The sequence below is a fragment of the Staurois parvus genome, unplaced genomic scaffold (assembly GCF_062004578.1).
Source record: "Staurois parvus isolate SC_StPar_1 unplaced genomic scaffold, SC_StPar_1.0 ptg000018l, whole genome shotgun sequence".
NCBI classification, from domain to species: Eukaryota; Metazoa; Chordata; class Amphibia; order Anura; family Ranidae; genus Staurois; species Staurois parvus.
Genome location: NW_028317814.1, coordinates 689,165 through 716,321, shown reverse-complemented (window position 1 = coordinate 716,321; position 27,157 = coordinate 689,165). Strand labels below are relative to the sequence as shown.

General features: G+C 41.4%; 1 protein-coding gene across 4 annotated transcripts in view; it reads right to left on the bottom strand.

Moving 5' to 3' along the window:
• The window catches only part of SUN1 (Sad1 and UNC84 domain containing 1), a 98,881-nt gene that overhangs the window by 58,908 nt on the left and 12,816 nt on the right, over positions 1–27,157 (bottom strand). For 3 of the 4 annotated variants that reach the window (XM_089681833.1, XM_089681838.1, XM_089681855.1), the window contains exons 2-6: positions 19,432–19,528; positions 6,339–6,533; positions 4,628–4,815; positions 814–837; positions 502–717 (exon numbers count right to left, since the gene is read on the bottom strand). In XM_089681833.1, coding sequence (XP_089537959.1) covers positions 502–717; positions 814–837; positions 4,628–4,815; positions 6,339–6,533; positions 19,432–19,508 — 700 coding nt within the window. In that variant the 5' untranslated portion in view covers positions 19,509–19,528. The remainder of the gene's footprint in view (positions 1–501; positions 718–813; positions 838–4,627; positions 4,816–6,338; positions 6,534–19,431; positions 19,529–27,157) is intronic. The other variant, XM_089681846.1, reaches the window with a different exon arrangement.

The window sequence follows — 27,157 nt, the reverse complement described above, 5'->3', positions numbered from 1 at the left end:
CACCAACCTCACTGTCTTACCAAGACCCTGCAGAAGAATGTGCTGATAGCAACACAGCATTTATACTATCCAGTAGTATAAATAGATGGGACATTATTAGTTTAGTGTTCAAAATGGAGGAGTTTTACTGAGGCGGTTTGTGCTGGGCCTGGTGAACGTTAGGTCCAGCAGCCACCCACTCCTAGTCAGAAAATTATGAAGGCTACTAATGGGCTATAGATAAAAAGGCAACAATGCTTAAAGTAGGGTGGGTTAAACAAACTGAAAAAAAAAAAATCCCTTTACAGACTTCGATTCTCCTTTTACCTCTACAACAAAAGCAGTGGCACTTCGCTGCATCACCCTTTCACACAAAGTAAAGAAACAGATTTTAAATACTTTGCATGTGGATTTCGTAAGCTGCATGTTTGAATAGTCAAACCTCTAGATGGCACAGAATACCAAAAAAAAAAAAAAAAAAACACGACTAGGCAGCTATGATATGCAGAAAAGACATCTTACTTGATTTGTGCTTCTGGCTCCTGTCACGAGTGTATACTTTAGTAGATGTTGTGTACGTGGACAAAGCAGGCGTGTGAGTTGCCGAGAATGCTGTGAGGGCATTACTTCTTTCAGACAGCATGCTACAGTCATTGCAAGTGTAACCGTTTATTAAGGTTGTCTGTGTTTCTGTAGAGAAGACATCTCCATTGGCCTGAATGACCGTTGTGTCCCCAGCTACAAACACATAACAGAACATTATCAGATTTTACATTTCCTTAGCAGCTGATCCACAAAAGGCAAGGCAAGGAGGGCTTAAAGATAAATTCTTACCTTTTGGGTCATCATCGTCAAGACCTAAAATGAAAAATTACAATTAGCCACACAAGACACAACATTGGAAAAAAATGAAATCTCATGAAAATCAGCAAGAGGCAGATTGTTCGTTTTCCACAATATAATTTCGTCTTTTGTGCTAGACCCTTGCAAAACTGGTTACCAAGCAACCCAAGATTCACAAAAAGCCACTGAAGTCACAAAATGAAGCAAGACAAAGCTGAAAGGTTTCCGGTCCTTTAATAAAATGGCCTTTATTAAATAGAAAACTGTGTTAGAGGAGGCCTCTTGTGAAACCATAAATTCCCTACTGCTTCTTTGTTTTGTTTTTTTTTTCTTCTTGATAGTAGATCAGATGTGTGGGATGTCACTCCTCTAAACTAGAGTACTCAGTGGACACCCCAAGCAGAATGAATACCAGTCACTGTTGGGTTTATGAAAGGATCTAAACACTGACTTAGGCCTTATTACAACTATGGGGGGTTACTTATGAAAAACATTTATATTCATACCTCTATGTAGCTGTAGGATTTATGGAGAGTCTGACTTTTGAAAGCGAGCCGTCACCCTATGCCTGATGGCTGTTGCTCAGAACACACACCCATAATAGTATAAAGAAAGGGGGGTCCATGTTACACTTTTATTCCTTTCAGAATTGGGACATCTCTTTCATACTCTCAAACTAATGAGTTTCATTAAAACAAAGGGCAAATATAAATCTTTTGTAGGTAAGCCTGTACATGACTGACTACAGATATTTGCAAGCCCAGTTGTGATAGGGCAGAACATATTCAAGTTCTCAGCATGACAGCCAGGAACCTAGCATCTTTTTGGAAGGAGGGGGAGTTGTCAATCTCCATATTTTCTAAGTTTTTATTTTAACCTTTGCCTTTCTGCTGCCATCCTCTTCCCCCTTTTCCTTTGTTAGTATGACCAATCTGAGGTATAGGAGAAATTAAAGCTGCTCTCCCGCTTTTAGTGAAGTAAATCGTGACGTAAATCGTTCATTTGAACCAAATTTAACTAACAGATGCAGCGGCTCTCAGTGCTGCATGGACTGTATGTAGTCTCAGCAACAGCATTCAGAGCTGTGTTCTGACAGTGGGATAGGAGCTGTCTCTTTTACACCCAGAACAAAATACAGCTGAGGACAGCAGTGCTCAGCCTTTCACTTCAATTTTTGTTAACATGTTATGTTCTCCGGAGGTCAGAGAACATGTAGTACTTTGTCCCATCTTCCTATGTGCCCTTAATGCCCTGAGGTTGGACAAGGTGCTTCTCCTTTCAAGGCTGTTCAACTCAGCTAGCAAGGAGAAGGCTTCATTGACACATGGCACTTCTCCATCTCCAAGCACATGCTTGAGACTAGCACCTCAGGAGGAATGCAGTGATGGGGGGGGGGGGGGCTTATCAGCTTAACTGTTTCAGGTAAGCAGACAAGAGCTTGGAGACAAAGAAAATGGACATCTGTGAAGGAAGTCATCTTCTTGCTAGCTGTGCTGTCAGGGAGGAGCAGTGACCTCTTCAACCTCACAGCTAGCCTTAGACAGTACATAAGACAGGACAAAGTACTGCGTATACTTTGTCCTCTAGAGAAAACAGAATATATAAATAAATGAGGCTACTGCTATAAAAACGTAAGTATAGTGTATTTTCACTATGCAAATATTCAAATTATTATTTTAACATTTGCCGTAAACTAATTTGCATTTACAAGCTTGCTCTTCCATAATTTCATTATTGTAATAAACAGATTTGTAGACTCCCCAATAGAGGGAGCTCTTTGTGTAGCTCAGTGTAATCACTGTCTCCTAGTGATCCATGGCTTATTGCAATTAACAGCTGATAAAATCAGATATCAGCTAAACAGGGAGTGCATGGTTTTTAACAAATCTTTTCTTACCAACCAGGGTGCCGCATACATGGATTGAAATTTGGCCGGTCCCTGCCAAACTTCGATCTACTGTATGTATGGCAGGCTTAAGCCAAGCAGAAGTGCAAAGACTTTTAGATCTTCACAGATATTTAATTTAAAACACACATACTTATATAGGTTATTTATAGAAGAGAATAACTACCAGATGTGTGACAAGCATGCTTCACGTGAGTAACAGGAAAAAATTACAGATTTCATTGTGTAATTCAGTATGAAAAAAAAATTGTGCTTAGAACACCAATTACAATTGGATTTGACAAAACAGTTGAACAGGATAGATGTATACACACACTTGAACAAGAAAGTTATTCTTTAGAACTTAGAACTCTGAGACCCATAAAGCATTTGACACAAATACCAGTCTCTCTGGGTCATTTTACTGCAGGTTTTAACTAGTCTGTGCTCTGGGTCAGGACATGCATTCTGTGCCAAAGGCAGGTTAAATCATTTGCCATACTCAGCTCTCCTGTCTGTGTAAACCTGTGGTGTAACCTGTGAATTTACAGGTTTGTCTGTTTAAAATTCTTGCAGCAGCAGATTCATTAGCATGCCATGTAGCATGCCTGGCTGAAATGAATGCATCAGTCTCCATTAACCTGCAGGGCAGAATTGTGGAAAGAAGCTTCTCAGACAGAGTGGGCACAGCTACGTACAAAATTAAGCCGTACAAGAATGCTGCACCAACATGTTAAAAAAAAAAAAAAAAAAAAAAAACCGAACAAGGAAGAAGATATGAATTTTTTTTTTCCCTTTTTTAATCTTGAAAGAAAGGGTGTGTAATTTTTTTTTTTTTTAAACTACTTGTCTACTACTAAAATCGGGGTCCCAGTCTACTTGTCCCTCATAACAATCTACTTGGCCTGTTGAAAAGAAATCATTTTTTCCCACAATTGAAAAGATGAAGGGTTGATGTTTTTTTTTTTATTAGGCAGAGGTGCTTTAGGTAATGTCTGGGGCTTTATAATGACTTGAACCTTTAATGTTTTTAACATTGCGCTGTTCTATCTCCTAATCACCTTGGGGTTGGATACAAATGCACGCCACACTTTTTACGTATTTGTAAAAAATTTTGAAAACCATTTATCATTTTCCTTCCATTTCACAATTATATGCCACTTTGTGTTAGCCTTTCACATAAAATCCCAATAAAATACATTTACATTTTTGGCTGTAACATGACAAAATATGGACATTTTCAAGGAGTATGAATACTTTTTCAAAGGCAGTGAATTGCTTATACAAGTGATCATTGTATTGGCAATAACCGTGCACATAAAAATCCCTGATAACCCTACAGAGTAATACAGTATCGCTATAGTGACACCAACTACACTGATAATAGAGTAGTTTTCATATTAAAAAAAATCCATGATCACTGCCACTCCAATCCTATGACTGCACTGGTGACCATATGTAAAAGAAAAACTCCAGTAACTACCACACCCCCAATTCTTGTAAGGGCATTATAGAAACAGGGAGGGAGTCCCTTCAATGGGGTCACACACACACACACACACACACACACAAAGTCTTAAGTTTTTCTAATTCTCATTAGGTGTGGTGATTGGCATCTTCCTGCACTGGACAAACACTAATCACTGCAGACACACACAGAAAACAATTCTTTCCTATGTGCCCTGTTCATACAGAGCCCCTGGGTGCCAATCAGTGCAGAAAAATACAGAGTTCACCTGTAGGCTCGGTGTACTTTCCATTTCTACTCACCACAGCTGAGCTGCAGTGTCAGAAATTAATGAAATGTCATCTTGACATTCTAATAAAGTTGGAAGTAAAATAAAAAAAACAGGGAAATTGATCAAATTCAATTGTTTCAATATTTTATGGCTGTATGATGGCATAAGACCGCTGGCTCACCCCATAAATGATTCACTTCTGTCTGCTCTCGTATTGAGGATTCATCCAGCACAGTGGACAACATGGAGGCATCAGAGACATGAGTGCTAAAGCTACTTTGTAAGGATGTATTTGAAACCGCTTTCAATGATGCAGAACGACGGCTGCTTGAGGATTGTCTGCTGGTGTTATGCTGCTGTCTCGAAGACCTGAAATAAGTAAAAAAATTTATGTTTTAATATAAAAACTCTGGTCATATCATACAACACAGCAGGAAGATACACAAGGACAGCCTGAAAGTATCCCATTCTCCTACACAATAGGTAACAATCTTCACTACTGCAGAAAGTAAAGAAATATGAAAAGTACTGCACACAATTACCAGATACCAAACTTTTTTTAAAATTAAAAAAAAAAAAAAAAAAAAAAAGGCAATGCTTTCCCTTTTGCCACCTATTTTGCTAATACAGCAATACGTTGTTAATACACCACAACAACTTCACAAATACAGTACCAAGGATCTTAAAAAGAGAAAAGCACAAAAAAAGGTGTGGTTGGCGTGCACATTTTCTAAATTACTGCCTTGCATATTGCCTTCTGACAGATTACAAAAACACACACGCACGCACGCACTATACTATTGACTGTAGCCCCCTGCCCCAGCCCCCCCCTCCCCTTTCTGTTTTTAGTATACACCTGTCACACTAGAACAAGGTTGAATCCTTGCAGTCCACTGCATCCTAATAGACTCGAATAGGCTAGAGAGAACAAAAAAAAGTTTTCTTAATTGTAAAAAAACTAGTAACACCCAAGCACATAAAATAAAATACCCCCCCCCACATAAAAATGTTAAACGCACACGTTGAGGGTGCCTATGCATGAAAACATTGATTGCGATGCATGTTACATATCACAGCACACATGGAATGAGAGCAATAAGTCTAGCACCAGACCCCCTCTAACACTAAACTGATGATTTATAGGGGGCTTTTAAAGTGAAGCCTATGGAAAGTATAGGGTATTGAAGTTTGTCGCTGGGGGACACAGTTTAAGGTTTGACATGTTGGACATTTGGTGCAACCGTTCCTTTTAGATTTAAAAAAAAAAAAAAAAAAAAGGGGTAACTTATCGAGTTTGTATGCCCTAAAATTAACAGTGCAGTAATCACGTGACATAAATAAATGGAACTAGCACTCTCATTCTTTAGGGTGTCTGCTTTCAGAAAATATATTATGTTTAGGAAGTTTTATGTAATCTTCAGGCAAAAAAAAAAAAACAAAAAAAAAAAAACGTCTGACAGCAAAAGGGCGTCAGATGGCAAAAGGGTTAATCAAACCATGGACACAAAGAATTCCATTTTCTCTAAATGAAGCTAACAGCACCTAAAACACAGGTAAACGCACAGTGGAAATTGCACCATAGAAAAAATATATATGTATTTACAGGACTTAAGAATTTCAGGATGGACAGTGCCATTGTCAGTTAGGCCAAACCCACCTGGCCATCGCTGCCAGAGCTTTATAAAGAAAATATTTTCATTTCAAGTAACAAGGACAATACAACAGAAAGTTAACAGAACTCCAAAAACAAACATGTTTTTCAACCACATTCAGCACAAAAGAATAACTGAAGTGTAATAAAAATGGACATGAGGATCACGTGGACAGCTGGCAATACAGTGAAATAATAAAATGTGTTTAAATACAGCTAAATAATGTGGCATACAACTTGCCTGCTGAGCGATCTCTCAGAGACACCTCCAGAATAGGAGATGTTTGAGGCAATACTTTCATTGTGGAGATCATCGGGAAAGCTGGTTGTTGTAGTCGTTAAACGGAGACTACGCCGTGACATTCTTGGAGAATCAAACACTGGATCCAACTTATGCAAATTTTCAAAGTCCAATGCAGCTGAAGAGTAACTGGAGCTAAAAAGAATAAGAAACAGTTGTGTTTGTAGAGGAAAAAACTAGAACAAATAATTACAACACAAGGGATGGATTTCTAAACCAACCCACAGATACGAGATTGAAATTACCTGACCTCAGGTCTATAGACCCCTTGGAAAAAACTTGCTGTGAGTAGGTGTGTACCCACCTTCCCCCACCCCCACCCTAAGCAGCACTGAACTCCCTTGTACAATTAAAAAAAAAAAAAAAAAAAAAAAAAAAAAAAAAAGGTACACATTGCTAAAAATAATGAAATCTTGAGATGCACGCAGCAATCACAGCCCACCAGCATACCGCATTCAGATTTTTCTGAAGTGCACCAGAGTACCTTCCTTTAGAGCAGTGGTTCTCAACCTAATGCCGCGACCCCTTAATACAGTTCCTCATGTTGTGGTGACCCCCAACCATAAAATTATTTTCATTGCTACTTCATAACTGTAATTTTGCAGTGGGAGGAATAGTGCCCCATCGTTGGTGTCAGTGGGGGGAGGAATAGTGCCCCATCGTTGGTGTCAGTGGGGGGAGGAATAGTGCCCCATCGTTGGTGTCAGTGGGGGGAGGAATAGTGCCCCATCGTTGGTGTCAGTGGGGGGAGGAATAGTGCCCCATCGTTGGTGTCAGTGGGGGGAGGAATAGTGCCCCATCGTTGGTGTCAGTGGGGGGAGGAATAGTGCCCCATCGTTGGTGTCAGTGGGGGGAGGAATAGTGCCCCATCGTTGGTGTCAGTGGGGGGAGGAATAGTGCCCCATCGTTGGTGTCAGTGGGGGGAGGAATAGTGCCCCATCGTTGGTATTAGTGACACAAATGATGGGGCACTATTCCTCCCACTGACACCAATGATACTTATTTTGCTGACCCCTGCTCCAGCCTGGGCTCGCTCTCTCACTTACCTGTCAGCTGTCTTCCTTCTCTGGCCGCTCTCCTCTTCACTCGCTCCGGCAGCTCCCTCGGTCTTCGATGTACGCGCGCTGCCGCTCGGCTCCTCCTCTCCAAGCTCCACCTCCTCGCCGGTGATTGGCCGCCTGTGTGCCTCTCCTGAGCTACAGTTCCGGTGGCCAATCAGCGGCGAGGAGGCGGAGCTGCTGAGCGATCCCGGAGGTGTGGCCAGGTGACAGCAGCGTATCATCCCGCCCACACATCGCCGGAGACTGCAGCGGTGTCTCGGTTCCTAAGACCATCGGAAATATGTGTTTTCCGATGGTCTTAGGCGACCCCTGGGAAATGGTCGTTCGACCCCCAAAGGGGTCGCGACCCCCAGGTTGAGAACCGCTGCTTTAGAGAGTCAACCATACATGCATTGAAATTTGGCTAGTTCATCAGGGATTGGACGAATTTTGATCCATGTACGGGCAGGGTGGTTGTACAGAAGTCGATCTGCTTCTTTACTTCTGTACAACCGCCCTGTCAGATATTTGCCGCTCGACCAGTGCTGCTGGCTATAGCAGACTGTGTTAATCAGTGTATTTTCACTCAACCCATGAAAAAATCTATTGGGAAAAAAAAAAAACGGGCTGCTTAAACACAAAATAAGTCAACCACTGTTTGTGATACAGGAGATCTCTTCCCACACATACCTCCTGCAGGTTTCTTGATGCCATACTTCAAGTTTCAGTACTTAAAGTGGAACTTCACTCTCTCAAATCAACATTGGTTATTAATCCTTATGCTGCCAACATTAGTAAATAGATAGGAAAGTATATTATATTTACTGGTTTTTAAACTTTTTTTTTTTCTTTTTAGTTCCTTCCAGGTTTCCTAGGCAAATGATGTCATACATCCCAGGAGTCTTCAGGAGACAAAGGAGGGCTTTTCTCAGCTATGCACACCCTCCTGCCTGCTACATGAATTATCTGCCCTTACTAAAGATGGCCACAACCAGAAATGCTAGGAGGGTGTTTTTCAAAGTGCTTTCTCAGCAAATCAAAGCAAGGAGACATGGGTGGATGGGCGAGTTTGCTTTCAATAATAAAGTGAATGAAATAATGTTTTTGGTTTGTGCTCAGATACAATGTAGTTCCGCTTTAATTTTTTTCCAGTCACTGTCAGACCCAAACCTATTTTGAAATCTGAATGTGATTGATAGAAAGTATTGGCCCATTACTGCAATACCAATTGCATGACAATGTTTGAGGGAAAAAAAAAAGAAACCCCTACGTTAGGGCACACAACTACACATGTAGTGTGCCCAGTTCTACAGCAAGCCCTTGACCAATGTCATACAATTTGCTGGGGTATCCCTGTAACAATCACTCATGGATGACACTCAAAACAGGTTTAAAACAGCTACTGTGTGTATGAATAGGCGGATTCTACTAGACCCGTAGACAAGAACAAGAGCCATGTACATTCACCACAGAACATCTGTTACTAGGGCTCTAAATGTGATGCACATACACAGCAGCTGTCACACAACTGCACAGTTACAAGATCTCAAAGGAAACTCTTCTATAGCTTCCAACACTTGCCATATTATTTCCTACATACAATTGAAAAAAAAAATATTACAAATGTATGCAAATACTTAGCAGATGAGAAACAGCTGTTATCACATACCCCCATTACATTCTATTTTCTTCATGAACATATCAATAAACCTACTCAATCAAATCAGTTATCCAGCACACAATACTGCTTTGACAGTTTGTAAAATAGACTTAATTTCAGACAAACAGCTTGTAGCCTCCCTAGCGGTCTGATTATGTCAGTATTTCTGTGCTCAAAGCGGTACTTTTTTTGCATGGAAATATGTATTTTTTTTTATTGTAGGCCTGTAATTTTTAGGAATAACTCACTGAAATCTGTCCGAACAAGAGAGTCTAGTAAACATCCCGAGTATTTAAAAATTTGAAACACGAAATCATAAATAATAAAATAGTTATAAAAAATAATAAATTTAATTCAATAATGTAATCAAACCTAAAACAATGAAATATGTGAAATATAGCGCCAAGTTCGCACATCACTGAGCAAAGTCACAAAATCGTTTTCAGTGTCTGATGACGAATTTCCCCACGAATCATTATCACTCAATTCTGCAAGTGGTTCTAATTTACTATCGCTGTTCTTTTGCTGGTCTAAAACCGCTTTTGACCTAAAGGGACGCTTTTTGGACGCCATGGACATTTCTCAGTTTCCAGGCAGAAAGAACAGTAAAAATGCAGGCAGGGCACAGGACAAAGCACTCGGGACAAAATGTATGTGAAATGGTTTGATACAGTAATGTTATACTATGTAATTTTAGTGTATTTAGTGAATGTCACTTTATCACATTTTTAAATTTTCCGCCGTTCCGTTCCTGTACGTCCTGACGTCAACGGGAACGGAACCCAGAAGATGAATGCCGGCATCGGCCAGAGGACATTGCTGGGGACGCTGCAGGAGGGACATCGAAGGAGCGAAGGACAAGGTAAGTGAAGAAGAGATCCCGGAGTAACACTGCATGGTATTCCAGAGTGTAGCTCGGGGTTACTGCTTGTGGAGCTGAAACTTTACCCCGAGCAACACTCGGGAATACCTCCAGGGAGGTTAATAGACAGATGGTACAAATATAAAAATCAATCTGTTATACCTACCAAAGACCTACTATAGACCTCAGTGTAGGCTACACAATGCATCCTTGTCCAGTGTTCACTCTAAACTGACTGGACAGCAACTCATTAATTAGGTCATCATAGTTCTTGCCCCTTCTGTAAGCATGTTGACATGTTTACTGGGCAAAATAGAACTCTTAGACCCCATGTACACGAGCAGCTCCTAAATTCGAGTTTAGGAGCTTTTAGCATTTTTTTGCCAAAGCTCCTAAACTCAACACCATAAAAGCCTATGTTTCCTTGAAAACATAGGCTTTTAGCAGAGTTTAGGAGCTGCCATGTTTAGGCGAGGTTAAACCTCCCACTCCTGAACACAGAAGAATTGCGTTCAGGATAAGCACGTTTAACAACCGGAAAACACAAAACCACAGTACCGTCTTTGGTGGTTTCCTGCGGCTGGCGGTCAGAGTAGGCTTGTGTACATGGAGCTTTAAATGGTTCAGCTAGTTTCCGCTCCCTCTCCAATATTGTGTTTTAAAGCTGAAGTTCCCAAGTTCCTCCTTTCCACATCAAACTGCTAATGAAATTATAAAAAAAAATAAAAAAACTCATTTTTATTACATACGGTACTTTATTTTAGCGCAAGTGACACCATCACTAGGTCTCCATGCTTGTCTATGTAATGCAGACAGATCATGGCCAGTGAAGGGGCTGAAAACAGGAAGGTGTGGTAATGCCCACATTTGATGTTGAGCCTCCATGATTGAAAGAACTGAAATCCAAATCAATGAAAGGCGCAGCGCAGGGACAGCAAGGCTGGAAAGAATGCTAGATATCTTCCAGCCACAAAATGAGATGGGCTCTGATGTGCTGCAGCTTCTAAAGCCCTATTAGCGCCCCACTGATACACTGTACGTTTCTCAACTCTTCTCTAGATACCCAACTGGTTCTCCTCTGACCATTTCAAATATTTGCTAATACACAAAATAGCAGGAGTGCTGCCTTAATGTATGTTCACTGGGAATGACCAGCAACATTCAATCAAGAGGACTACAAGCTCCAGCATGACTTCCTATTCCCCACCAAAAGCATGAAAGACTCTTATTTCACCATAAGAGGCCATTAAAGTTGGTAAGTCAGGGGGCACACAGGCAGGGAGCACAGAACACTTATCACCTTCTGGATGTGAAAGGGATTTTTGTTCTCTTGGTTTCACATTTGGGTCTTTATTTCACCATTCATTATGTGTTCATTATTTAAGGATGTTTTTCATGTCATATAACATACAATGAGGCAGCGCTCCTGCTATATTCTGTATTATATTGTTAAAGTGGAGTTCCACCTAAAAAAAAAAAAAAAAAAAAAAAATATACAAGTCAGTAGCTACAAAAACTGTAGCTACTGACTTTTAAAATACAGACACTTATCTGTCCCTCGGTCCAGCGGTGTCCTCACCACCGCTGGTTTCACCGGCCATCTTCTTTCCCTGGCGCTGGCATCTTCAGTGTGGGCACCTGGCTATGACAGCTTGCGGCTTCACAGCTGAGTGCCCACTGCGCATGCGTGAGTAGTGCTGCGCTTTGTGAATGGCCCCGTAGTCTTCTGGGACCTGTGATGTGTCCCAGAAGACTACGGGTGGGGGGGGGAAACAACTTTCAAAGTGGGAGCAGGTACCTGTCAAATTTGGGTACCCACTCCTGAAAAGGTGCCAATCCTTAATGGGGAGTGGAGGATGAAGGCTTAAAGCAGAACTTCCCCTTTTGGGTGGAGCTCCACTTTAAGGTTGTACCTTTATAGGAGCAGCAGCAGCTCAGTTGTTTAATATGGAGTGTGCACTATTGATTGGTGTGTCCTAAGTGCAGGTGATCATTTTCGATTATTCAAATAATATTTTCTGCCTCCACAAGACCCTCAACTGAAAAAAGCTCACAACATTCCCACTCATTTCGAATATATCTTTTAATGTTCACACTTCCTCCTCTCGAAGCTGTTCTGTTGTCACATATTGCTATATATACACCCAAGCTGCTCAACATTCATAGTTATGTGACAAATAAGACGTCTTTGAATATTTATCACAACCCAACTATAGTTCTTTAGTCACTTCCCTCTCTGTCCTACACTACACTGAATACATTCAAAAGCCAAAATATTCTACTGGTAAGATTACACAAAATGTTAAAAATGGCATATAAAATGAAATGATTGGCATACGATATGTTAAAGCCATATAAACTGGGATGCTAAAACCACTCACAGTTCAGTGCCGTATTTATGGCAGTTATGGCTGGTAACAGAACATCCAAGCCTGTACAAACTGTACATGTGTATGGGGACAGATACATCCAGACACAAAAGGGGTTTACTAAAGCTGGAAAGGGCAAAATCAGGCTCACTTCTGCACAGAAACCAATCAGCTTCCAGGTTTTAGTGCCAAAGCTTACTGGAACAAGCTGAGGTTGGAAGCCGATTGGTTTCTATGCAGAAGTGAGCCTGATTTTGCGCTCTCCAGCTTTAGTAAAACCCCAAACCGTCCAGAAGCTCACATTCATCCTTGAATGCATGTAAAGGCTCGGATGTGTTACCAGCGTACATCCTCAGCTTGTCATTGATTTCTCCAGGTGGCTGTATACAAACACCTGAAGTCCCGGAAAGCAGAAATATCTGCACCTATTCAATGTGTACAGCCCTCTGCAGCTGTGTGGATGAATGAATGCTATAAATTGTATGTTTGCCATTTGCATAGTAAGAACCTGAAGGTTACAATTATGAAACTGGTTGGATGCAGTCGCTGTTCGGCTGACAATTATCCATCTGGCTCCTTTGATTTTTAGAAGTTTGTTGAGCCTGGTGAAGCCAATAGGGCCACCCACAGCTCGAACGATAGATTCAACAAGAATCCACCAAAACCGAAGCCGTGTATGGCCAGCTTAAAGCTGAATGCATCCCATTACTATAGAGCGGGGGTGGGCACCTGTGGCCCTCCAGCTGTTGGTGAACTACAAGTCTCATCATGCCTTTGGGAGTCATGCTTGTAACTGTCAGTTTTGCAATGCCTCATGGGACTTGTAGTTCTACAACAGCTGGAGGGCCACAGTTGCCCACCCCTGCTATAGAGAAAAAAAACACTTGACAGCAAACACTTTAAATTATCTATTATGGCCAACTAAACAACTTTTTTCTGTTTATGTCTACATACTATCACTGGGTGGGGATGTTGTGAGTATCCAGATCCAAAATGCCTAATAGCTGACTCATCTTCAGACAGTGCTTACTGCCAGTGTACTAGCAGAGCAATGGGCAGAGTGTTGTAGCAAACAGAACTAGTAGAACAACAGCCAGGGCTTCATTGACATCTATGAAACATATACACAGTTCTTCAGCTATGAAGTATAGCCAAATCTTTGTTACTTTTTTTTTGGGGGGGGGGGGGGGGGATGGGTTGGTGAGTTCACTTTACTTCTCACCCCAGAGAAGAATAGAACATCTCTACAAAAGTTACAGGAATTAACCCTTTACACCGTAGTCACCAGATAGAACAGGCATCCTATTAGAGGATTTACCCTCACCTCTTGGTCCATTGACAACTGTAAATTTGAATACCCCAGCAATTTGTGACCATGAGCACCAGGGCAGCAAAAGCAAAAAATAAAATTCTTATCACTATTAAGGGAGAAGTTCACTTTTTGCACAAGAATTCACTTTTTTTGCAGGTAAAAAGAAAAATGTGCATTTATTATTTTTGTCTGCAGGAGCATGTAAAGCATTGCACTAGCGATCAGTAGATTGCTGATGCCATGCAGGTCTCCTGCAGACCTGTCAGAATATCGGCTTGCACATACATGATGTACAAGCAAGCAGATATGCTGACATGAAGATTCAATGAACTTCCACAGCGCCGCGGTAGCTCAATGACAACTACAAGCTGTCAGCAATTGTAGTGCATTCATTCACAGAACTGTGAATGAATAAAGCGGCTGTCTGGGCGGAGCCCTGCAAGGCCACACAGTTTTAAAATCTGACAAGATAGTATGGGGAACTTCTCCCTGTACTTCTGTCAAAGGAAGGGGTAGGGCAGCGGGTGGCAGCTACATCACTGGGGATTATGTTACATGTTCCACCCTAAAAATGGGTGGAAAATGTAACATGTTCCCAAAGGTAAACTTATCCTTTAAACAATGGATTCCAACATAGGAGAGTTTTTGTCCCATATATGATGAAAAAAAAACAAACAAAAAACAGAAAAAAAACCACACAAAACATTTTTTAATAGTTAAAAAAAAAAAAAAAAAATTATCTATCTATATCTATCTCAAAAGTTGCACCCAAGCACATAACATCCTCTCAAAAAGAAAAATAAGATATATATTTTTTTATATATATATATATATATATATATATATATATATATATATATATATATATATATATATAATTTTTTTTTAGGTCCCCCCACATATACACACGTACAAAAGTAAATGCATGAAAATGACAATTGCGATACACGTTACATATCGCCACACAAGCCAGACAGAATGAGAGCAATAATTCTAGCACCAGACCTCCTCCATAACGCTAAACTGATGACCTATAAGGGTCTTTAAAAGGGCTGCCTATAATATATATACACACACACACATACAGTCAGGTCCATAAATATTGGGACATGGACACAATTCTAACATTTTTGGCTCTATACACCACCACAATGGATTTGAAATTAAACGAACAAGATGTGCTTTAACTGCAGACTGTCAGCTTTAATTTGAGGGTATTTACATCCAAATCAGGTGAACGGTGTAGGAATTACAACAGTTTGCATATGTGCCTCCCACTTGTTAAGGGACCAAAACTAATGGAACAGAATTATAATCATAAATCAAACTTTCCCTTTTTAATACTTGGTTGCAAATCCTTTGCAGTCAATTACAGGCTGAAGTCTGGAACGCATAGACATCACCAGACGCTGGGTTTCATCCCTGGTGATGCTCTGCCAGGCCTCTACTGCAACTGTCTTCAGTTCCTGCTTGTTCTTGGGGCATTTCCCTTCAGTTTTGTCTTCAGCAAGTGAAATGCATGCTCAATCGGATTCAGGTCAGGTGATTGACTTGGCCATTGCATAACATTCCACTTCTTTCCCTTAGAAAACTCTTTGGTTGCTTTTGCAGTATGCTTTGGGTCATTGTCCATCTGCACTGTGAAGCGGCGTCCAATGAGTTCTGAAGCATTCGGCTGAATATGAGCAGATAATATTGCCCGAAACACTTCAGAATTCATCCTGCTGCTTTTGTCAGCAGTCACATCATCAATAAATACAAGAGAACCAGTTCCATTGGCAGCCATACATGCCCACGCCATGACACTACCACCACCATGCTTCACTGATGAGGTGGTATGCTTAGGATCAGGAGCAGTTCATTTCCTTCTCCATACTATTCTCTTCCCATCACTCTGGTACAAGTTGATCTTGGTCTCATCTGTCCATAGGATGTTGTTCCAGAACTGTGAAGGCTTTTTTAGATCTGGCCTTCCTGTTTTTGAGGCTCACCAATGGTTTACATCTTGTGGTGAACCCTCTGTATTCACTCTGGTGAAGTCTTCTCTTGATTGTTGACTTTGACACACATACACCTACCTCCTGGAGGGTGTTCTTGATCTGGCCAACTGTTGTGAAGGGTGTTTTCTTCACCAGGGAAAGAATTCTTCGGTCATCCACCACAGTTGTTTTCTGTGGTCTTCCGGGACTTTTGGGGTTGCTGAGCTCACCAGTGAGTTCCTTCTTTTTAAGAATGTTCCAAACAGTTGTTTTGGCCACGCCTAATGTTTTTGCTATCTCTCTGATGGGTTTGTTTTGTTTTTTCAGCCTAATGATGGCTTGCTTCTCTGATAGTGACAGCTCTTTGGATCTCATCTTGAGAGTTGACAGCAACAGATTCCAAATGCAAATAGCACACTTGAAATGAACTCTGGACCTTTTATCTGCTCATTGTAATTGGGATAATGAGGGAATAACACACACCTGGCCATGGACCAGCTGAGAAGCCAATTGTCCCATTACTTTTGGTCCCTTAACAAGTGGGAGGCACATATGCAAACTGTTGTAATTCCTACACCGTTCACCTGATTTGGATGTAAATACCCTCAAATTAAAGCTGACAGTCTGCAGGTAAAGCACATCTTGTTTGTCTCATTTCAAATCTATTGTGGTGGTGTATAGAGCCAAAAATGTTAGAATTGTGTCCATGTCCCAATATTTATGGACCTGACTGTATACATATATACACACACACACACACATAATATATACACACACACATAATATATATATATATATATACACACACACACACACACACACACAATACATATACACACACACACACAATACATATACACACACACACACACAATACATATACACACACACACACACAATACATATACACACACACACACACACACACACATACATATATACACGGTACTGAAGGTTGTCGCCATTTCACGAGTGCACACAAATTTAAGGTTTGACATGTTGGAAATCTAATTTACTCGGTGGAACCTCATCTTTTTTAATTTTGCCAAAAATTGGGGAGGAGGAGATAAACAGTGCAATGTCAAAAAAATTAAACATTTAAGTCACCATAAAGAATCTTTTGTTTTTAAAAGTCCCAGACATTCCCAGCATCACCTCAGATCTAAATACGGTTTTGGTTAAAATGTATTTATTTTTTTTATCAGGACAAATAGATTGTTATGAGGGACAAGTAGCTTGGGACACAGATTTAGTCCCTGGACAAGTACGTTTCCACACCCTTGCACCCCTTTATTAGTCCTGGTAAACATGGTCACTGAAGTGACTAGTTGTCACCAGAGCAGGAAGTGAGGGCAAATCAGTGGGGACAAACATTTTGGTGACAATGCGTAAGATAGTAAATCAGTTTACTTCAGGTAGGGAAAACTCTTCTCTACTCTAGCTAAAGCAGGAAAAATTTTTTTATTTATTTTTGATATATTCATTTACATGGGTGACCTTCAGTGTACGCCTGTGTGATGGCCACATTTGCCCACACAGTGTTGTACAGGTGTTCTGTGCATCTCCATGCAGGCAGCCTTATTTATTTCAATTAGGATGCAGTGGCTGCATGGACACAACAGCTGCTCCCAGTCTGACAGCCCTGAATGCACAATGTCTGCATTCTAAGTGCCGCGTCCCAATCGACCTGAATGGGACTGCCTATACATCCCCAACATGGCCCTTGCATGGGTGTACGATGAAGTAAGCCCATCTGAACGATGCCTAAGTAAATCCAGAAGCAGCCAAAGTGCTCAAAATAAAGAATACTAAAATCTGGAACCTTTGAGGTCAGAAGAATGTACACATTGAAAGAAAGCATCCCTACTAATTAACAGCTTTATCAGTGTTGATTTGTGGTGAGCAATTAAAAAAATAAAAATTACAAAAGCAAAAACTAAACGAAAAAAACAATCATTGGAAAGACTACATTTCTGTCCCTATAGGGAAGCTAAAAAAACTGTGATATGTATGTAGTGCTGGCACCAAGAGCTTCTGACAGGCAATACTTCAGTGCCTCTGTCAGAGATTGGCCAGCCTTTCACAACCCCTTATGTTCCTGTTGACCCTTCACCATTATAGGCTGCCACAGGAGACAGGACAGGGCACACAACCCCGTAAATACAGCCAGGAAATCAGGTTAAACAAATTACTAACTGTACATTTAGGCACCTGCATCTCATACTTTGTTTTCATAGTGTCATTTTTTTCTAAGCCAGCCATACACTTTACAATATTGATCTCCATTAGATATAGTAAAGCTTTATAGTGTTAAGACCCAAAAAAGACACAAATACGACTAGCTTTGTACCACAATGAATAGCATGCTATTTGAAAAGGAATGCAGTGCGATCCCTGTTCCCACTGCCCCTGTGTGAATCTAGGCTTGTCACAGCCCGAGTTCACGCAGGAATGGTGTGGGAAACTTCCCTGCACCAAAGCCATGCTGTCACAAAAAGAAAGCTGCTTCACAGGTCTGGGGATTTGAATTCCCCACGACTTTCTCTCCTCTCCATGCAGGGATGGCAGTACGAGCTGGACTGCTTTTGATTGTGGTGCGATTTGGGTCACGGTGCTGATCAAAGTATCGGTACTTGGTCATCAAAAAAGGGTATACTCCTAGAGGAGTTTAGCATTTTGCCTGTAGAAGCAGCTTGGAGGTAGTCTTGAGTGTTTAAGCTCATCTTTGAGGCAGAAAAAAAAAAAAACAGCGTTTCTTTTTCTGCCAGAAAAGCGCTCAAAAAACCAAAACGCTAGCACACGCACGCACGCACACACACACCTTAAAATTAACATGTGTTTTCTCTGAAAAGAGCATTACTTATTTATTTCAGGTGCTTATGTAGCGCCATCAATTTACGCAGCGCTATCTATCTATATATAGTACATTCACATCAGTCCCTAACCTTCAAGGGGCGTACAATCTAAGGTCCCTAACTCACATTCATACATACTAGGGACAATTTAGACAGGATCCAGTTAACCAACCAGCAATGTCTTTGGAGTGTGGGAGGAAACCGGAGTACCCCGGAGGAAACCTATGCAGGCACAGGGAGAACATGCAAACTCCAGGCAGGTGGTGCCGTGGTTGGGATTCAAACCAACGACCCCCCAGTACTTCCAGGCGGAAGAGCTAACCATTTAGCCACTCTGCTGCCCATGTGTTTTCTCTGAAAAGAGCATTAGCAGTTTAAGGCAGTGTGCATTTAGCTTTTTTGGGCTGTGTTATTTGCCAGTGCTACAATTAAATCTCCAACCTCGAGTCTTCATTAACCTGGCCTACACAGCCTGTTTATCATGTTTAAATGTCAAATTTAGGAAATTTAGGGATAGATCCATTTCTGACCGCTTGACAAAGTTAGGCATTAGATATCGAATGCTTACTGGATTACACATCCATTCATGTTTCATCAGAACACACACACACGACTCAGGTATGGTTTCTCAGCTGATTGTTATGGGTTACTGTGCTTTATCTTCTTAAATAAAACTCACAGAGGCCATTAATTGTACTAAACAAGAAAGCAGATGGTCATCTTCTGTAGCATTGCTAGTGCAAATATGGACTCTGGCATGTAACCTAGTCCCAGGTTATTAAAGTTGACAAGACAGCCAAGTGTACCCATTCCAGTATACTGTATGAATTATAGGTCATCTTAAGTGCATTGTCTGGACAGGCTAATCCCAACCTTTCCATCTCCAAGCACGGAATAACAGCTGCTCTCATAGCGTTTCAGAAAAGTAATAACGTGCCTTTGTGAACAAGTCTCACCTTAAAGCATACGTGTACCCAGTATTTTCTGGAACATACTGGGGAGGCGCATAGGTGTGTAGATGGGAATAATCCATTCTCAGGGTTTCAGATCATACTGCAGGAAGGGAAGGTTCAATAGAGAAGAACATTGTGGAATTATATTATGCATACACACCTTATTAATCAGTTGCAAGATGCAAATAGTATGAAAGCTGCAGCGCAAGCTCCAAATAGACATTCTTTACACTTCTAATAAAGAGCACTTCACAGAGTAGCAATTGTAAGCGAATTCAGCATCTGCTTATTCAACACTTTCATTTTACTGCTGCCAAAATCACAGATACTTGAACCAGGAGTGAGCAACAAAACTACATCAATTCTATCAAAAAGGCACAGCTGTACAGGAGGTCCGAAAATACCATGTTCATAAATATTTAAAAGAAAAATTATCTGAAGTTCCCCCTGAGGCTCAGGCTACCACACCCACAGAGTGAGTCATGAGGATGCTAGCTTGTTCCCTAGACGGCTCCAAACACACTCAATTTTAAAAGAAAACAAGAACTGGAAATATTTATATTACGAATTAAATTGGTCGTTTAAGTATTCAGAATTACGGTTTAACATTCATAGCACACTTTGTAATACAGTCCGCTCACAGAAATGTTCAGTAAATCAGTATTTAATTAAACGTATGCCTTATTGGGAAACATGCCAGAAGCATCTATCATTGGGCTTGACAACGGGGGCCAACATTAAACCCCTGGGACTAAGGGAGTGCAGCACTTGGTCCTGTTTGGAGCTGTCCAGTCGTTGTAAAGCATTTTAAACACATGCAGATAGGTGTACCTTTATAGCAGCTAATTTACTGCGCAAATTGGGTACTAATATATATATATATATATATATATATATATATATATATATATACACACACATACACACACACACACACATATATACACACATATATACACACATACATACATACATACATACATATATACACACATACATATACATACATATACACACACACACACACACATATACATACATACACACACACAGTGGGGTTCTAACTTTGCAGGGTGCCCAAACTTTTGCAGATGCCATTTTTTTGTTTTCTGTTATTTTGAAAGTGTAAATGATGGAAATAAAATCTAACGTTTGTTGACATATTATAAGAATGTCTAATCTGTAATTTGATGCCTTTTGGAGATTTTTCCATCTTTCCTTGGCTTCTTTATGCACATTAATACAAATTTCTAGCTGGGGTGCCCAAACTTTTGTCTGTGCGTCTGTGCGTGTGTCTCTGTGCGTGTGTCTCTGTGCGTGTGTCTCTCTGTGCGTGTGTGCACACATACATTTTATTTTTATTTATACATACATACATACATACATACACACACACACACACACACACACATACATATATATATATACATACATATATACACACACACTTGCTAATCTTTCGCTTCTTTGATTTAGAATGCAACTGCAAACAAAAAGTCAGTTTTGATAAATTCCCCTGCTGTCACTTTATCCTGCAAGGGTCTCTAAATTACTGGCCCAGAAGAATACAGACCAGGAACTCAGATTGCAGTTGTAGGAGGGGCGCGTTTGCAGGCCACATCATTACATGCAAATTAGCCCAACAGTGTAAATGCGAGAACCTGGGGGGGTCCCAATTACCTGCAGGAGGCAGTCCAACTGAAAGCAAGGAAGCTGCTAGTTCCCACAGCTAACTGCAGCCAAATGGAATCACTATACAACAATCACCTGCAAATGATGGGCCCTGGGCACAGTGGGGTTTATTTACTAAAGCTGGAGAGTCCAAAATCAGACTCCCTTCTGCATAGAAACCAATCAGCTTCTAACCTCAGCTTGTTCAATGAAGCTTTGGCAATGAAACCTGGAAGCTGATTGGTTTCTATGCAGAAGGGAGTCTGATTTTGCACTCTCCAGCTTTAGTAAATAAACCCCACTGTGTCTTGGGTTTATCCTTTGCAGCGGACCACTGCATAGATTACATGCAAACGGCAGCGATTAACTGTGGGAACCAGTGGCTTCCCATTGCTTTCAATGGGGATGCTTCCCGCAGTTAATAGCTAGGACCCCCCTGCTGGGGTTCTCCCATGAACACACACTTGGGCCAAAATGCAGGTGTGAATGTAAGGAAAAAAAAAATTCTATTTTATTTACAACATGCCACAAAACCATTTTGTTCAGTTTTTTTTGTTTTCGTTTCTCCACAGTGCCGCAGCTAGAGAACTCAGTGAGGGCGTATTTTAAACACTTGATGCCCGCTAACCATACATTTAATGCTAGCTAGCGGCACAGCTAAATACTGGGAGCTACCTGTATGTCAGTGAACTTCCTGGTTTTCGTTTTCAGGCACGCATTCCCTGCTGAGTGTGCTGTTCATAAAGAACGCTGTGGCGCAACAATGACTCCTGTGCATGAGTGACGCCACTGTAACAGCCGTAGAGTATGAACCCAGGTGAAGATAGAAGCGCTGACAGCGGGGACAGAGCGCCGCTAGAGGGCTTCGTTTTATGGCAAGTCTGTCATATTGTGCTAGTATGTGGTGCATACTAACAGTATGGCTTAAGCAGCCCAGGGGCCCACATTTTCTACTCCTGCTTTAATGTCCATACTCTGGGCGCCAGTGCATTTTAGGGTACTATATAACCTAACCAAAAAGGTCACAGCTCTGATTTTAACACAATTTTATTTTGTTGCTCTACTGCAATTTTTTTACCTGGCTGGATAGGTCTGCTTCAAAGTGTCTTCAGGTTAGATACAGATAAGGATAGGTTGTGGGATTTTAAAGGTGCCCAAGAATAAATTAGAAAAACATTTCTTTAAAATTTTTTCACAGTTTATTAATAATCAGTAAAACTACATTTAGTAGAATGGTTACAATAGACTTGATAATCACAGAACACTTGACTGTTTCCAGATGAGAGTTCCCGGCGTGTTTCGCCAGCCTGGGCTTCTTCAGGGAAGAAGAAGAAAAAAGAAAAAAAAAAAAAAAAAGCTAAAAAACACAATACAGTCTAACATTATATTAAAAAGATTATATATATATATATATATATATATATATATATATATATATATAGGGGCAAAAAAGTATTTAGTCAGCCACCAGTTGTGCAAGTTCTCCCACTTAAAAACATGAGAGAGGCCTGTAATTGGCATCATAGGTAGACCTCAACTATGAGAGACAAAATGAGAAAAAAAATCCAGACAATCACATTGGCTGATTTGGAAAGAATTTATTTTCAAATTATGGTGAAAAATAAGTATTTGGTCAATATCAAAAGTTCATCTCAATACTTTGTTATATATACTTTGTTGGCAATGACAGAGGTCAAACGTTTCCTGTAAGTCTTCACAAGGTTGGCACACACTGTTGCTGGTATGTTGGCCCATTCCTCCATGCAGATCTCCTCTAGAGCAGTGATGTTTTGGGGCTGTCGCTGGGCAACACGGACTTTCAACTCCCTCCAAAGGTTTTCTATGGGGTCGAGATCTGGAGACTGGCTAGGCCACTCCAGGACCTTGAAATGCTTCTTACGAAGCCACTCCTTCGTTGCCCGGGCGGTATGTTTGGGATCATTGTCATGCTGGAAGACCCAGCCACGTTTTATCTTCAATGCCCTTGCTGATGGAAGGAGGTTTGCACTCAAAATCTCACGATAAATGGCCCCATTCATTCTGTCCTGTACATGGATCAATCGTCCTGGTCCCTTTGCGGAGAAACAGCCCCAAAGCATGATGTTACCACCCCCATGCTTCACAGTAGGTATGGTGTTCTTTGGATGCAACTCAGCATTCTCTCTCCTCCAAACACGACGCATTTTGTTTCTACCAAACAGTTCTATTTTGGTTTCATCTGACCATATGACATTCTCCCAATCCTCTTCTGGATCATCCAAATGCTCTCTAGCAAACTTCAGACGGGCCCGGACATATACTGGCTTAAGCAGGGGGACATGTCTGGCACTGCAGGATCTGAGTCCCTGGCGGCGTAGTGTGTTACTGATGGTAGCTTTTGTTACGTTGGTCCCAGCTCTCTGCAGGTCATTCACTAGGTCCCCCCATGTGGTCCTGGGATTTTTGCTCACCGTTCTTGTGATCATTTTGACCCCACGGGTTGAGATCTTGCGTGGAGCCCAGATCGAGGGAGATTATTAGTGGTCTTGTATGTCTTCCATTTTCTAATTATTGCTCCCACAGTTGATTTGTTCACACCAAGCTGCTTGCCTATTGCAGATTCAGTCTTCCCAGCCTGGTGCAGGTCTACAGTTTTGTTTCTGGTGTCCTTCGACAGCTCTTTGGTCTTCACCATAGTGGAGTTTGGAGTGTGACTGTTTGAGGTTGTGGACAGGTGTCTTTTATACTGATAACAAGTTCAAACAGGTGCCATTGATACAGGTAATGAGTGCAGGACAGAGGAGACTCTTAAAAAAGAAGGTACAGGTCTGTGAGAGCCAGAAATCTTGCTTGTTTGTAGGTGACCAAATACTTATTTTCCACCATAATTTGCAAATAAATTCTTTCCAAATCAGCCAATGTGATTGTCTGGATTTTTTTTCTCATTTTGTCTCTCATAGTCAAGGTCTACCTATGATGCCAATTACAGGCCTCTCTCATCTTTTTAAGTGGGAGAACTTGCACAATTGGTGGCTGACTAAATACTTTTTTGCCCCACTGTGTCTGTGTGTGTCTGTGTATATATTTATTAGATATAGATATATAACAAGCATACTGATCGGAATGGCTGTGTTACGCACAGGCATTCCGAGCAGTGTGCCCGAGCTGACAGGGAGGAAGACTGCTTGTAAACAACCCAGTGATTGACATCCGTGGCCGCGAATGGCATCGGGGGAAGGGTGCGTGTGCCCCCCACCTGGAAGTGCAAAATCACACACACACACACACACACTTGATTTTGCGCACCTGTGCAGCCGTGTAGCAGTATATCTGCAGTGGCAGGTAAGCAGCTAATGTCTAAAACGCTGGCAACAAAAGTTGAGTACACCCCTAAGTGAAAAATGTCCAAATTGGGCCCAAAGTGTTAATATTTTGTGTGGCCACCATTATTTTCCAGCACTGCCTTAACCCTCTTGGGCATGGAGTTCACCAGAGCTTCACAGGTTGCCACTGGAGTCCTCTTCCATGACGACATCACAGAGCTGGTGGATGTTAGAGACCTTGCGCTCCTTCGCCTTCCGTTTGAAGATGCCCCACAGATGCTCAATAGGGTTTAGGTCTGGAGACATGCTTGGGCAGTCCATCACTTTTACCCTCAGCTTCTTTAGCAAGGCAGTGGTCATCTTGGAGGTGTGTTTGGGGTCATTATGTTGGAATACTGCCCAGTGGCCCAGTTTCCAAAAGGGAGGGGATCATGCTCTGCTTCAGTATGTCACAGTGCATGTTGGCATTCATGGTTCCCTCAATGAACTGTAGCTCCCCAATGCCGGCAACACTCATTCACACTTGAGACCTTGTAACACTGAGTCACATGACACTGGGGAGGGAAAATAGCTAACTGGGCCCAATTTGTACATTTTCCCTTAGGGGTGTACTCACTTTTGTTGCCAGCGGTTTAGACATTAATGGCGGTGTGGAGTTATTTTTAGAGGACAGCAAATTTACACTGTTATACAAGGTGTACACTCACTACTTTACATTGTAGCAAAGTGTCATTTCTTCAGTGTTGTCACATGAAAAGATCTAAAAATATTCACAAAAATGTGAGGCGTGGACTCACTTCTGTGAGATACTGTATATATGAACCCCCTGCTTACCCTATGGGACTATAATACCAATAGCACGCTTTGAGATGGAAATAAACATGTGTTAGATCAAGGAGTTTATCAGAATAGCACTATTGATAAAGATTCATGGATGTATTTGAATACCAACCTTCTATGCCCTGCCTAAGGTGTACAAGTCTTTAAGTACTCCCCCAGGTCGCCCTATTGTCTCTAGCCTTACTGAAAATGCCAGTTGTCTGGTAGATAAGCATTTACTTCCTCATGTTAGTCCCTTTTCTCTTTTGTCAAAGATACAATTGACCTTTTAAAAAGACATTTCCAGTCGTTCTTGGCTGTATGGGAATCTATGCTGACGGTATCTTAACATGCGCAGTGACATGACGGGCATCAGCACCCAGCCGATTATGTCACACGCCAGCCGGGTGGAATGTATTTAATGGCCGATGGGGTTGGAGGTGGTTTCTTGGCCACATGGTCTACGCTTGAACATTAAGGCATATTAGGATTTGGAAACTTGGCTGTACCATCATGGATTTATTGTTCAGTAATGTAGCTATTGTGTCTTATTAAGTAATAGCTTTTTTCTTCCCCTGAAGCCCAGGCTGGCAAAACATGTCAGGAAGTATCATTTGTACACCGCAGTAAACAGTCAAGTGTTCTGTGATTGTCAAGTCTGTTGTAACCGCTTATATTAAATGTAGTTTTACTGATTATTATTATTATTATTATTATTATACAGTATTTATAAAGCGCCAATCGTTCGCTCAGCGCTGTACATTACAATGGGAGACAATACATGAGACAGTACAGTAACAATACAATGCGATACACGAGGGTTCGAGGGCCCTGCTCCTTGGAGCTTACAATCTAGGAGGGGAGGGATAGTGGTACAGGAGGAAAAGCTGTGGGGGATGGAGTGGTAGGAAGAGTAGAGATCAGCAATTAGCAGGGGGCGGGGTAGGCTTCCCTGAAGAGGTGGGTTTTCAGGGTGCGCCTAAAGGAGAGGAGAGTAGGTAATATAGGTGTATAACATCTATAAACATTATATAGGAAAAGCAAACCTGTCATAACATGAACTATCCATTACTTATCTTTCGGAAAGGTAAAGTTCAAATATTTTAGTAACCCCCTTTATCTCAATATATACATCCAGAGTGCACTGCTGGTGAAAATATTTCCTCCAAAAATGTCACGCCATATATGACAATTAAAGTCTGCAGAGGGCGGAATCCTGGCAGAATCAGATGGTAGAATGTGGCGGAATCAGATTCAGAATATTAGTACAGACGGCACAGCACAGCTCAGTGGTTTGGGACTCACGCTAACTCAGCCTTTAGTTTAACCCCTTTCTGCCGGCGCCTCCCGGCCCTTTAAGAGTTCCAGAAGCCAGAAGGTGGGGTTTACAGACCATGTGACCGCCGTGACGTGTCGTCACGGCGGTCACATGATTGGGAAAGGTCCCGATCGAAAGAGCAGACCGGGCCCTTTCCGTGACTACCAGACATGTGGGCTGGGAGCGTGCAGGGCGCGTGCTCTCAGCACATGTTGTTTGCTAATTACAGACAAATGAGCGGCCGCTTGGCGTCTAGGCCCAGACGCCAGAAGGCCGCACATTTGTGTGCGGCCCGGCGTAAAGGGGTACTGATAATAAACTGTGAAAATTTTTTAAAGAAATATTTCTAATTATTGTTGTGCACCTTTAAAATCCCACAACCTATCCTTATCTGTATGTATTTATATAGGGATGTGGTGCAACATGGTGACTATCAACCACTCATCATATTTCTAATTTTCATGGCTTCAGATTAGGACAATAATTTAACATCAATTCAGTTAAGCATTTATGTTCAGAATTGCCACTGCGACGTGTAACAACTTCACATTCCATTTGAAGAAAAAATGTAAACTGTAGACTGCTAATCAACAGATCTGGCAATAAACAAGACCAAATA